This window comes from Boleophthalmus pectinirostris, unplaced genomic scaffold (assembly GCF_026225935.1).
Source record: "Boleophthalmus pectinirostris isolate CB_2022bp ecotype Guang Dong unplaced genomic scaffold, ASM2622593v1 HiC_scaffold_9, whole genome shotgun sequence".
In the NCBI taxonomy this organism is placed as follows: domain Eukaryota; kingdom Metazoa; phylum Chordata; class Actinopteri; order Gobiiformes; family Gobiidae; genus Boleophthalmus; species Boleophthalmus pectinirostris.
Genome location: NW_026571541.1, coordinates 35643169 through 35655898, shown reverse-complemented (window position 1 = coordinate 35655898; position 12730 = coordinate 35643169). Strand labels below are relative to the sequence as shown.

General features: G+C 36.2%; 1 protein-coding gene across 1 annotated transcript in view; it reads right to left on the bottom strand.

The window, feature by feature from the left end:
- bcas3 (BCAS3 microtubule associated cell migration factor) overlaps positions 1-10450 on the bottom strand; it is a 988864-nt gene extending 978414 nt beyond the window's left edge. The window contains exons 1-4 of the mRNA XM_055166948.1: positions 10349-10450; positions 5759-5848; positions 2268-2322; positions 186-261 (exon numbers count right to left, since the gene is read on the bottom strand). Coding sequence (XP_055022923.1) covers positions 186-261; positions 2268-2322; positions 5759-5829 — 202 coding nt within the window. The 5' untranslated portion in view covers positions 5830-5848; positions 10349-10450. The remainder of the gene's footprint in view (positions 1-185; positions 262-2267; positions 2323-5758; positions 5849-10348) is intronic.
- Between the last annotated feature and the right edge of the window lie 2280 nt (positions 10451-12730).

Below are 12730 nucleotides of genomic sequence, written 5' to 3'. Positions count from 1 at the left end.
ATGTACTCAGGCCTATTTTAGAAGAAATACATGACATTTAGATCTAGAGTCTTGTTCCGCTGTTGTGACACTTTTACCAATCAGAATAACAATCCAATCATTGTTCCTGATCGATCCCAGACTGGACTCATTCAGAGAGCTACACATATCAGTCTGGCGAGAGGTTAGAAGAATGAAGCGCTCACCGTTGATGTCGGCCTTCTCAAACCGAACCCAGATGACCTTCTCTTTTTCGTCAGTAGGAGGCGCTCCAGTATAAGCCTGAACATAAACAATAAAAAAAAAAGAGTTTTGAGTCACCACAATCACCACACCGAAAAACCTGCAAATAAAAATCTTGCATAAAAAAAAAACAAAACACACTTGGAAAATTACATCTATAATTTGTACCGAACTACCAATTAAAGGTGGATAATAAGGCAAAGTCACATTTTGGTTTAATCACAATTATCTTGCACCATAATTACTTAGATCCACCTAAACTTCACCCGCCGTAATAGAAGCAGACCAACAGAAATTTTGGATAGCACGTGTCCATCCAAATCTATAATTACTTAAAGGTTGTATGGAGGATTTTTTTTTTAGTTTAAAATTGTCATTGAAAGTTTAAAATACCATTACAGAGACGCAGCAGCCTTTTAATTATGATGACCGAAAAAAAAAAGAAAGAATGAAAATCTATGAGTTGTGGACATAGTGAGGCCAGATAAACATCAGCCAATAGAAAACGAGGCTCCCTCTTTTTCTATTGGCTGTTAGGTTGTCAGTCAAACTCCCTACATTTTTAGTGTAACTGAGTCATCGGCGCTCGGGGATTACGTGGTTTATGCAGCGGTTCTTTGAGGCTTTTTTTTGTTGCAATGGCGGACGAGAATACACGACCAGCTCGCCGCAAAAGAAAGTCCGAAGGGTCTAAAAACTGACGCGTCGGTCGCTAAAATATTTCTAGGCAGGTCACTTCAACAGTAATTCTGAACATGCACTGGATGTAAACAAATGTGATTTCTAGAGTCACTGAGGAAGGTGGTGTCACACATGCACAACATTTGAAAAAAGGACTGTCGCTGTATTTCGCTTCCCTTAAAAAATCCTCTATACAACCTTTAAACGTGAACTGTGTAACTGTGTGTGCTTCTCTCCATGGAGATGTTGCCTAGAATGTTCTTCTATTATTATTTTTTCATTTGTTTAAATCACTGTGTATAGTGTACACTATTTTTTTTAATAAATCAGGTACTGTTGCAGAAGTTGGGAGATGGAAATGAGAGAGCAGTTTGTCTAGCTGTATGATTGTGTACGTGCATGTGTATATTTTATAACGTAAACGTAACGTCTATTGTATTGTATAGTACTGTGTTGTATTATGTATTACTAATGTTTGTGTTTTTAGGACCAATTCGAAAACGAGACGGCATATCTCGAGGGGCATTCCAATAAAATAAATACCGTATTTTCTGCACTATAGGGGGCTCTGGATTATAAGGCGCACTGTCATCAAATGGTCTATTTTCTAACTTTTTTCACAAATAAACCACACCGGACTTTAAAGGAAACACAACAGTGTGATGGGTGAGTGGTTTTTGTTTGTTTGTTCGTTCACGGTGACTCTGGGCTTTGTTCAGTTGTGGCGTGTAGGGAGGGTGTGTCTGGGACCAACGGATTGTCGCCGTGTGTTCGCACTGACTCAGTTGTTCAGTCGTGTCTAGAAGCGACACGTTGCGCTCGCTTTTTCAGTTCGTTCCTCCGTTCCGTTCCTCGTCGGCGTGGAGTGATGAGTGTGTCTGTGGGTGTGTTTCGCCGTGCGGTCGCTGTCTGCTCCGTGTGTTTGCGGCTTTGTAGTTTACTGAAGTCGTACTGGGACAGCCGAGTGGATTCGTGTACAGGGCGCTCTGGATTGTGGGGCGCGCGGTCTTTTTTTGATGGGGTTGGAGGCTTAAGAGCGCGTCTAATAGCCCGGAAAATACGGTAAATAAATGTTACACTTGTTTATCTCTCCGGGAACAACAGGTAACCCCCGCAGTTACATGTCAGATCTGTGTAAAAGCGAGCTCACTCGTAGTACTAATTCAAGTTTTTAACTACTCAATAACAACCCATGTTATTGAGTAAATGCAAGGTGGAGATGTTTAAATGCCATACATAACAATAACACCAGAAAAGTGACCCAATTCACATTTAAGATTTACAAGTTGGGAGCAAAAACTACAGTAAAAAGGATTCAAAACCATTGTCTGGACGAGTACCGTTGAAATACAGTAAAGACTTACCTGAGGAACCACATCTTGAAGGAATGTCACCACACTCTCCATGTACGACTGCTCCCTGAAACACACACCGTATGATCTAAATTAAGTGAAAGTGTAACAAGGATTGATATTTCGCTACAGACAAATAACAAACGATAAAAAAATGCAAAAACGCAAAGAATGATAGTGCCGAAACTATTGCAAAGGAGAAATTCAGTTCTGTAACTGGACAAAAGTTTTAACATTTGAACGGAAATTGAGGTCTCAGGCATCATCTATTTATAACTCCATCCTCAGACCAAAATCAAAATAAAGATAATAATAATAGTCTGTTCACGCTCAGGAGGTGTGAAAGCGTCAGGCGTCTGAATGAGTAAAAATGCAACGATATCCAAATTTCTTCATACAATATCATCACAATATTGTAATAAATATCGTACCGTGAGCTGCATATTTTGTAGAGGCTAACAAAATTGTAAAAGAAAATTGTAATATATAATTCCTTGTCCTTTAAAACTGCCTTGACAAGCCTTAGGTTCTGTTATAAACCCGAAGAGTAAAGATTTAAAAGTGCTTAATAAGTTATTTCATTGTGTAAAGTGGACCGAAACAGAGCAAAGGATCATGGTCTATGTAGTTCCCTCTCTTTCTTTTTGCTTAAAGTCATTCTTATGGTGCGGAAATAGCTAAGAAACTTGAGATTCGACATATTGTGATGGTCCAGGATATTATCATGAGAGTTTTATTAGTCCTATGCTAATTTGACTCATGTAGGCGTGTTAGTTTCAGAGTAGTTTCAGTGTCGTTAGCTCCTGTCTGACCAGAACTGAAGAAGCAGCTTGGGTGATCTGTGAAACGTTTTCGATAACAAAAGACTTTTTGTTCAGTGACAGAATTGAATTTCTCCTTTGCGATGGATCCAACCTGAACGACTGAAGGATTACACAAAAATACTGAAACTACTGTATTCTGGCCTATTTGTACGATTGTTCTTCAGCATTGGTGGATTTTGGGATGGGTGTACATTTTTTTATACTGGTTGTGTTGTCGATGATCACAATTTTTGGTACTGCACATTTTGGCGATGATCACAATTATATAAAATGTCCCACTAACGATTATTGTGTTCCCTTTTAATCATATATTATAGTTTATTGTCCAATCTCTAGTCTGTAATTATTTATTTATGTTCTTTGTCAGTGTTTGTTTTGCCTTTGTCACTAGTAGGTGGTGTCTTAAAATCGTTAAAAAACAATGAAAGAAAAAAAGAAACTACTTTATGCCACTGATTAAGATTCAAACAAAGCGAGTTAATCCCAGTAAACCATTTTAAATAGAACGTATCATTAAACGGCCTGAGCTGCAACAATACACAAAGTTTCACAGTCAAAGTTTGGACTCACCCTCATTCAATGTTTTGTTTTGTTTTTTCTTACTACTTTCTACATTTTATATACATACAGAAGAACTGAAATAATATCACGCAAGATATATGGAATTATTTATTAAAGAAAAAAAAAAACAAATAACTACTGAAACATTTTTCAACAAAGAAAAAGAAGGGTAATTTGAGGATTTTGAAATAAAAAAAAAACCTAAATAATAGTGCATGTCATAGTTATCTTGTGATTAATCGCAAATTAATCTCACATTTTTGTCTGTTGAATAATCATTTTAAGACTCTTATCAACAGAAAAGTGGATAGGCTTTGTGGAAATGTGTTTTTTTTTTTTATTTTTTTATTGCAACAGTGTTTGTGGCCGTGTTTGTCTGCAGTCTATGACCCCAAGGCTGCTGTACAGAGGCCGATGACATCACCTCACAGCAGTTTGTTTACACGTGGCGCTTTAGCTGAGAAAATAAGTCCAGCGGCACAAATATCGATTAAATAGTGAGACAGATATGAGTCCTGCCGCGATACGCTCCTCTGTGAGTTTATGGAGATAAAAACAGAGCAGAGCAATGAGAACAGACGGAGACGAGAGCCTGCAAAACTTCTGTCTCTGTCACAGTTCTTATTTATTGAAGGTCAGCGCGGATTCGCTGTATGATTTGGAGCGGATTTTATTTAGCGTTTTCCTCATTTGAATAACATCAGCGCACCTGACAGGGCTTCTCATTTTCGTACAAATTGTTTTGCTTCCTGTTTACAGCCGGATCCTGTAGTTTTTCTAATGCTACAGCAGTGGCTACAGCTTTTGAAAAAAACTACCGTATTTTCCAGACTATAAGTCACTCCGGAATATAAGTCGCACCAGCCAAAAATGTGCAATGAAGAAGAAAAAAACATATAAAAGTTGCACTTTTTGGGGAAATGTATTTTATAAAATCAGAGACCAGGAAGCGAGATTTCATCTTGAAAGGCAAGTTCTAGTAATAAAAACAGAATAGAGAACAACAGGCTGAATAGGCGTTAATATGTTAACGTAACATATTAACAGTTCTTAAGATAATTATAACATAAACAACAGAACAGAACAAGTTTACCAAACTCTCCATCTCACTCCAAATCACTAAATCCATTCAATTCTTCATCCTCGGTGTCACTTCTGCGCGACCTCTGGAGATAAACGATAGATCCATGATGTAAACTGAGCGCCGCTTCCTCTTCTGTGTCGCTGTCGTCAGACTCAGCATCAGTTCCAGTTAGAATTATTCGGGTCTTTCTGAATCCTGACAGGATGGTTTCGCTGTCACTGAAGTCCAGGCTTTGTCCATCCATCCAGTGACTTCAGGAAAGTTGCATGGTGCCCTCTCTTGAAGCTGTGTTCTCCATCTGCGTTTTCTGCCGGTCCCTCACAAGTTTCTCGCTCACTCCAGACTTTTTTTCTGCTGCTCGATTGTCATTTTCGACTGCAGATTTCACTATTTGCAGCAGAACAGAGGCTTTTTCTACAGGAGACAGTATAAGTCGCAGGACCACCAAAACCATGAAAAAAAGTGACGCTTATAGTCCGAAAAATACGGTAGTTTTTGCGATAAAAAACTCAACAGCATTAAAATAGTTTTTGCGTTAACTCATTAGTAACACAATATTTTTCACAGCACTAGTAAATAAATATACAAAAAAAAATTGATATATATATGGCTACATAATTCCATACGTCTGACTTCATATATTTGACATTTTCTGTGTGTATATCAAATGTAGAAAGTAGTAAAAATACAGAAAAAAAAGAAAATTATGAACCAATATTTAGCCAGAAAAGAGACTTATTCAACGCTCTACAGCTTAAATGGTCTCGTATTACAACTAAAATAACAAAAATCTCCCCAGTTTTGCAAAGAAAATATGAATTACGATAAATATTGAGTCTGAAAAGCTTTTATAAACTGAACAGCGAGATAGATAAAGTTATTATTGTGACACTGATTTTGTTTGGTCAGAGGTTCAATAATGGCAAATAATAAGAAATTGTAATGTTTCTTTTCACATGTTTTTTTTTTTTTTTTTTATATTGTGAGATACCTTTAAACAACAATAATAAAAAGAATAGAAACATGGTCCTTACGTAACAGCCTGGGCTCTCACCACCACTCCTCCTGCACAGCGGCTGGGTCTGCGCGGAGAGTCTGTGGCCATTTTCACCTCGGAGAAAAACCTGAAGAGAAACAAACAAATAAAGTTAATACAACACTAGCTTCACCTGCCCTGGGGCAAACTGACAGAGACATGGCATAAGATCCCGTGAGACCAAATTACCACAAGATCGAGCACACATGAGGGAAATGGTCTCGTGAGATTTTTTTCCATGTGTTTACAATTTGATTGAACAAAATGGGGTTGAGTTACATCTCTTGTAGTTCCAAAAAGCTGTACTAGAGTGGAAACAAAAATATAAAATCAAATAAATAAAAAAATGTGAGGCCAAAATCAGAATCTGTAAACAAAATCGCAAAACTTATATATTTGGAATTCCGTTAAAATCTCGTCTTGTCTCGTTCTCTTGGACCTAATATCGTATCTTGTCTTGTCTTGTCGAAATTATGTCATGGCAAATCTAAAAGCATTAAAGGTGACGTGCGATGCCCAAAGACACAACAGTAACTGGGATAAGTAGGAGATAACAGTGCGTGACAGTTTCTTCTCTTTAATTTCTGATGTTTATTTTTTGACATGCACAAAAATGCATTCAATTAAAGGTTGTATGGAGGATTTTTTTTTTGTTTCAAATTGTCAGTGAAAGATTAAAATACCATTACAGAGACGCAGCAGCTTTGTAATTATGATGACCAAAAAAAAAAAAAGAACGAAAATCTATCAACTGTGGACGTAGTGAGGCCAGATAAACATCAGCCAATAGAAAACGAGGCTCCCTCATTTTCTATTGGCTGTTAGATTGTCAATCAAACTCCCTAGTATAACTGACTCGTCGGAGCGCGGGGATTACGTGGTTTACGCAGCGGTTCTTAGAGGCATTTTCGAACTGTCGCTTCCTCGCATTTCGCACAAAGTTTTGTCGCGACGGCGGACGAGAATCCACGACCATTTCGCCGCAAAAGAAAGTCCGTTTTTGAGGTCGCTGAAAGAAGAAGAGAAGTGGAAAAGTAGCAAAGCCAAACTGAGGTGATTCTTGGAGATCTCGTCCAGCGATGGCGCGACCGAAGCAGACGAAGGGTCTAAAAACTGACGGTCGCTGAATTACTTCTAGACAGGAAACTTCAACAGTAATTCTGAATGCGCACAAGGACTGTCGCTGTATTTCTCTTCCCTTAAAAAAATCCTCTATACAACCTTTAACATGTTTCACTGCAGCTTTGCTCTGTTTTGTACTTATCTGTGAGTTAAAATCGTTTTTATTTATACTGGTTGAGTGTTATTGACTGTCACTGTGCAGCACAACTGGTCATTTGGGCCTGACAAAGTGAAAATCTATTGGGAATGAGTTGGTCCAGTCAAAAGCGGTGTGGAGTGGAGGAATCTGGTCAAACACTACAAATACTACAAATACTACAAATACTAATACTGCTATACTAATACTTAGGGTCACAAAAAGCAGTTCTACAGCAAAAATATTAAATAAAGTAGCATTTAAAACAGTTAGAATAAAACTGGGTACTGGATTGCACAATGTATTTATAGTAAGTAATGTAAAAATCTCGTCTTATTTCATTCTCGTAGCTCCAGTTTCATCTCGTCTGTTGGAAATTGTATCTTGTCCGATCTAGGGGTGTGCAAAAATATCAGAATATCAATATATCGTATCATTTAATGTGATAATACAGTGTTGATATCATGGGCTACTGTACTGATACATCGTCAAAAGTATATATATATATATATTTTTTTGGGGGGGATATTTAAAGTAATTGTTTTGTTACAGCTACAGTTTTGTTGCTTGTTCAGAGGAAGGAAACGTGTTTATGCGAAACATTTGACATTTTCACTGTTTTGATGATTAAAATGTTTGTGTTTCATATGAACTTTGCACAAGAAGAAGTGGTTTAACAAAGACTTTTAGTATCACAGCCACGATTTAGCCTTTATTTTTTACTGAACCCCATCAAATCGATTTGAAATGTATTGTATCGAATCGTATCGAAACGTAAGCCCACTGTATTGACAAACAAACAAAATAATTTAGTAAAATATATCAAAAAATACTCTTGGCGATATATCGATACAGCAGCCAACGATATTGATACTGTATCATCACATTACGGTATATCGATATTTTGATATTTTTGCACTACTGACACAAATTTGCTGGATTCAATGGTAACAACTGTTTTTTGACATACCTTCCTGAACTTTGTATAAAAAGGAGGCAAAACACCGAAATAAGATGCTGCGTCACTACTGGTAAATACATTTTTGACTCAATTATAATACAAATTGTAGGGATGTAACGATATCTAAACCCCGCGATACGATAGTTTCACGATATGCACCTCACGGTTCGTTTTATTGCGATACTTTGTGGAGGCTTACAAAATTTTGAATATGGAAAAGCCTTGAAAGAGTTACAATTTAAAAGTGCTTAATAACAGTTATTTCTTCATGTAGTCTGCACCGACAACAGCAAAGGATCATGGTCTATGTAGTTCCCTCTGTTTTTTGGCTACTGCTGCACCAAGGCAAGGCAAGTTTATTTATAAAGCACAATTCATGCACAAAGTAACTGACAGATTAAGAAAGATTAAAATCACAAAAAAGACTATTCATTTAAGCGAAAAGACTTGTGATGTGATATATAGATGCATCAAGAATTTCGGACTTCCGGTCATGACGCAATTCATACTGGGAAGGATCGTCCGAAAAAGTGAGCATCAAACCTCCATGTTTGTTTTCCCAGTGGGATGCGTCTATTGACAAAGTCGATCTTTTTTAGTCTTTTGAACCATATCACTTTTGTTTCTGGTCCTGATATTGTCATATTTTAGTTTTGGGATTCGGACATCGTTAATTGTGTGGTTGTTGGATCCTGACAGCGGAAAACGGCTCGAGAAATTTGTTAGCAAACTCCATAAATGCAAAAGGGAATCAGATGTGTGTGACTGCAAACCTCTGTTCAAACTGTTTCCCTTCCCAGCGGAATTGAAAAATAGTGAAAGGTGAAGGCGATGGGCAGCTTTGATCCACAGGAAGAACCAAAAAGGAAACATTTGTCTGCCTAAGAAATCATCCCGAGTTTGCAGAGAACATTTTGTATGTGGAGCGACAACAAAGCAAAACCCCGATCCCTCACTCAACCTCGGTTACAAATTTAAAAAGTTCACGCCAAAGTGAAAGACCCCAGCTGTTCACCAGGAAACAACTTCCACTGCAAAACAACCAAGACGTGATATTGCTGTAAAACCACAAGAGCAAGAAAGTGCAGCTCAGTCTGTTTGTCTTCTGCACCTCTCGATTAATAAAACGGGATCCCACTTTGATGTCGCTCCACATACAAAATGTTGGCTGCAAACTCGGGATGATTTAGGCAGCCAAATGTTTCCTTTTTGGTCCTTCTTGTGGATCAATCCTGCCCATCGCCTTCACTTTTCACTATTTTTCAATTCCGTTGGGAAGAGAAACAGTTTGAACAGAGGTTTGCAGTCACACACATCTGATTCACTTTTGCATTTATGGAGTTCGCAAACAAATTTCTCGAGCCGTTTTTCCGCTGTTAGAACATCCAACAACCACACAATTACGATGTCCGAATCCCAAAACTAAAATATGACAATATCAGAACCAGAAACAAAAGTGATATGGTTCAAAAGACTTGAAAAGATCGACTTTGTCAATAGACGCATCCCACTGGGAAAACAAACACGGCAGTTTGAGGCTCACTTTTTCAGAAAATCCTTCCCAGTATGCATTGCGCGATGACCGGAAGTCCGAATTTCGTGATGCATCTATTGTGACGGTCCACGATATTATTGTGAGCCTTTTGACGATACAACATCACGAGATTTCGGTTATTGTTGCATCCCTAACAATTTGTCATAACATTTAAGTATATAAACTTGACAAACTTCTCAATGTGACTTTTCTTATTCTGAAAACGAAGTATCTGTCCCACTCCTGCTTGGGTTAAATAGTACAGCTGGTTCATCCTTGCTTCAGAGGAATGGGTCAAATGCAGAGGACAAATTCTCTTATGCAACAAAACAATAGAAGTAACCACTGTAGTAACATTGGAGCTTCACTTTCAGCTGTTATTTTATCACTTCTTATGGCAAATACCCCGCCTATTTCTTGAATGAAGCTGGATTCTTTGCCACAAACGATATCAGGGCAGATCATGCGTGCACAGAAGCGATACGACCCAAATAACGATGCACATGCTACTGTTTTTAGCCTCTCCTCTGCTTTAAAGCTGGATTTGTATCGCAATGACAGGGATAACCGCGCTTTTAAACCGCAAAATACGTGAACCAACGAGGGTATGACATTATTAAAGAGTGTATTTTAGTGATAAACTCGTAAAACAGCCGTCAGGGTCGAATAAGAGAGCTAATTGTTTGCTAAAGTTACTGTCGGATGACGCGGATCGTGCGGCTAGGCGTGTTAGCTTTAGCTGAAAAAACGAGCATTATTACCAAAACGCTGGCGATAACGAGCTCAAACACAAGACGTACTTCAAAACGTAAATGTGACACGTTCGTAAACTTACAGATCGACGTGCAGGACGGTGACAAACGCGTAAACTTCAGCGGTGGCAGAAAAGGCAGAGTCTCACAACAACAAAACAAGACTAGATTTGCGGAACTGCGTGCAAGCGGTGCAGCCAATCATAGCGCGCCAAAAGTCCGCCCCAGCCAATCGGCGCGCGGCGGAGGCGGGGTTTAAGGGAACGTCATTTATTATCGCACGACACGTTTTTAAAGCCCAGTGTCTGAACCACGTTTTTTTTTTTTTTTTTTTTTTTTTTTAAATTAATATGTAACTTAAATTATACAAGACAAAAAAAAGAAAGTAATAATAAATTAAATAAATTAAATAATAATAATAATAATGTAACATTAACCAAAATATTGTGATATAGTATTGTCAAAAGTCTCACAATAATATCATAAACCATCACAAATATATTGAATTACAAGTTCCTTTGCTTAAATCCATTATAGAAGTAACTTAAAATATACAAGACAAAAAAAGTAATAATAAATGAATAAATAAATAAATAAATAAATAAATAATAATAATAATAATAATAATAATAATAATAATAACCAAGATATTGTGTGTAAGTTACTTAAATTTACAAGACAAAAAAGTATTAATAAATAAAAACAATACATACATACATACATAAATACATGAATAAATAAATAATAATAATAATGTAACAATAACCAAAATATTGTGATATAGTGTCATCAAAAGTCTCACAATAATATCGTAGAGCATCACAAATATATTGAATTACAAGTTCCTTTGCTTAAATCCATTATAGAAGTAACTTAGAATATAGAAGACAAAAAAAGTAATAATAAATAAATAAATAAATAATAATGTAACAATAACCAAAATATTGTGATATAGTATTGTCAAAAGTCTCACAATAATATCGTGGAGCATCACAATATATTGAAGTTCCTTTGCTTAAATCCATGGGTTTATAGAAGTAACATCTTATAACAATTAGAAACTACATATCCCATGATTCATTTCAACACAGACAGCATGAAGAAATATGTTTTTTACTTGAATTCTTGGGATTATGACGGAAATATTTCACACTGAAACTTAATCGAGGTATTTTAAAAGTAAATAAGTTCAAATAAGTTCAAGTAAATAAGATTTGTGTCTTGAAAATTCAAAATTGTTGCTTTTTTTGTTATAATGTCATAAAACTATTAGCATTTAGGTCTGCTCATCACTTAATCATTGTAAATATATTATGTTAGCAGATTTTTGCCTCCATTCCAGAATTTTTAACATTCTGATGACAGAAGATTTGAAAGGGTCTGTTTTGTAACTAATAAGACTCATGTGTTTTGGGAATGCTCCTACACAGCAGAAAGTGGAGTGTTAAAATTGACTCTCCCAGAATCAATTTTTAACATTTTCTCAGGGTTTATATGAGTTCAGTCTGTTCTAGAGTTAATTTAACATTTTTGGAAATGTTAATTAAGTAACACTGGGCCAAAGTTTCTGTTTAACCCCAAAAATCAAGAGTTAATGTTAATGTTTATTAGAGTAAACAGATAACACTTTGTAGAGTTTTCCTGATTTAGCTAAACAACACACAGAAGAGTTTTATTTTTACACTTTATTTTAGTTAATTTAAGATGAAATTATGACCAAAACTGGTTCAAACTGGTCTTCTCTCGCGGGAGTTTGAAGTCATGGTGGGAGGAGAATTAGGTGAAATTGAATTAACTTCAACCATCAACTCTGGCAAATAACCCCAACTCCAACCCCCATTTAACTTTCAAGTAGTTAAAAATAATACTTTTTGTGTTAAAAAACAACTCTAAAATATTTTATTCTAAAATTTTAACCCTCAGTTTTTGCTGTGTAGGGTCAAATCTGGAATGACATATTATTGTTTGTGAATAGAAAGCTTAATACAAACGTATAATTTAACATAAAACATGTACTTTTGTGGTGTCTTTGAGAAAGATATTCCTGCAAAAAAAAATATGTATGTGTTGAACTTAATTCTAATCTTATCAAAATTTCATATCCATTGCTATAAATTTTCTAGTCAGAAACCCACATTTATTGTATTTCAGTCCCTTTTGTCCTCTTGTATAAATTCTCTAAATTATTGCACAAATCCCAAAGCCGTGGAAACAAAAGCACTTTGTATGGAGTATGGAATTTGAAATATAAAATGTGAATGTATTTATTATTTTTCTACATTTGTATTGTCCATAATGCAGATATTGCGCACGCTGAGCTCAGGGAATATGAATTCTTAAGCCTCTAGCAATGTTATTTTCATAACATTGTATATTACATTGTATATCTTGAATAAATAAATAAAGCCCTTTTTTTTTTCTCTGTTTTTATGTTTTAATTGGTTATTTTATATTATCATTTGGAT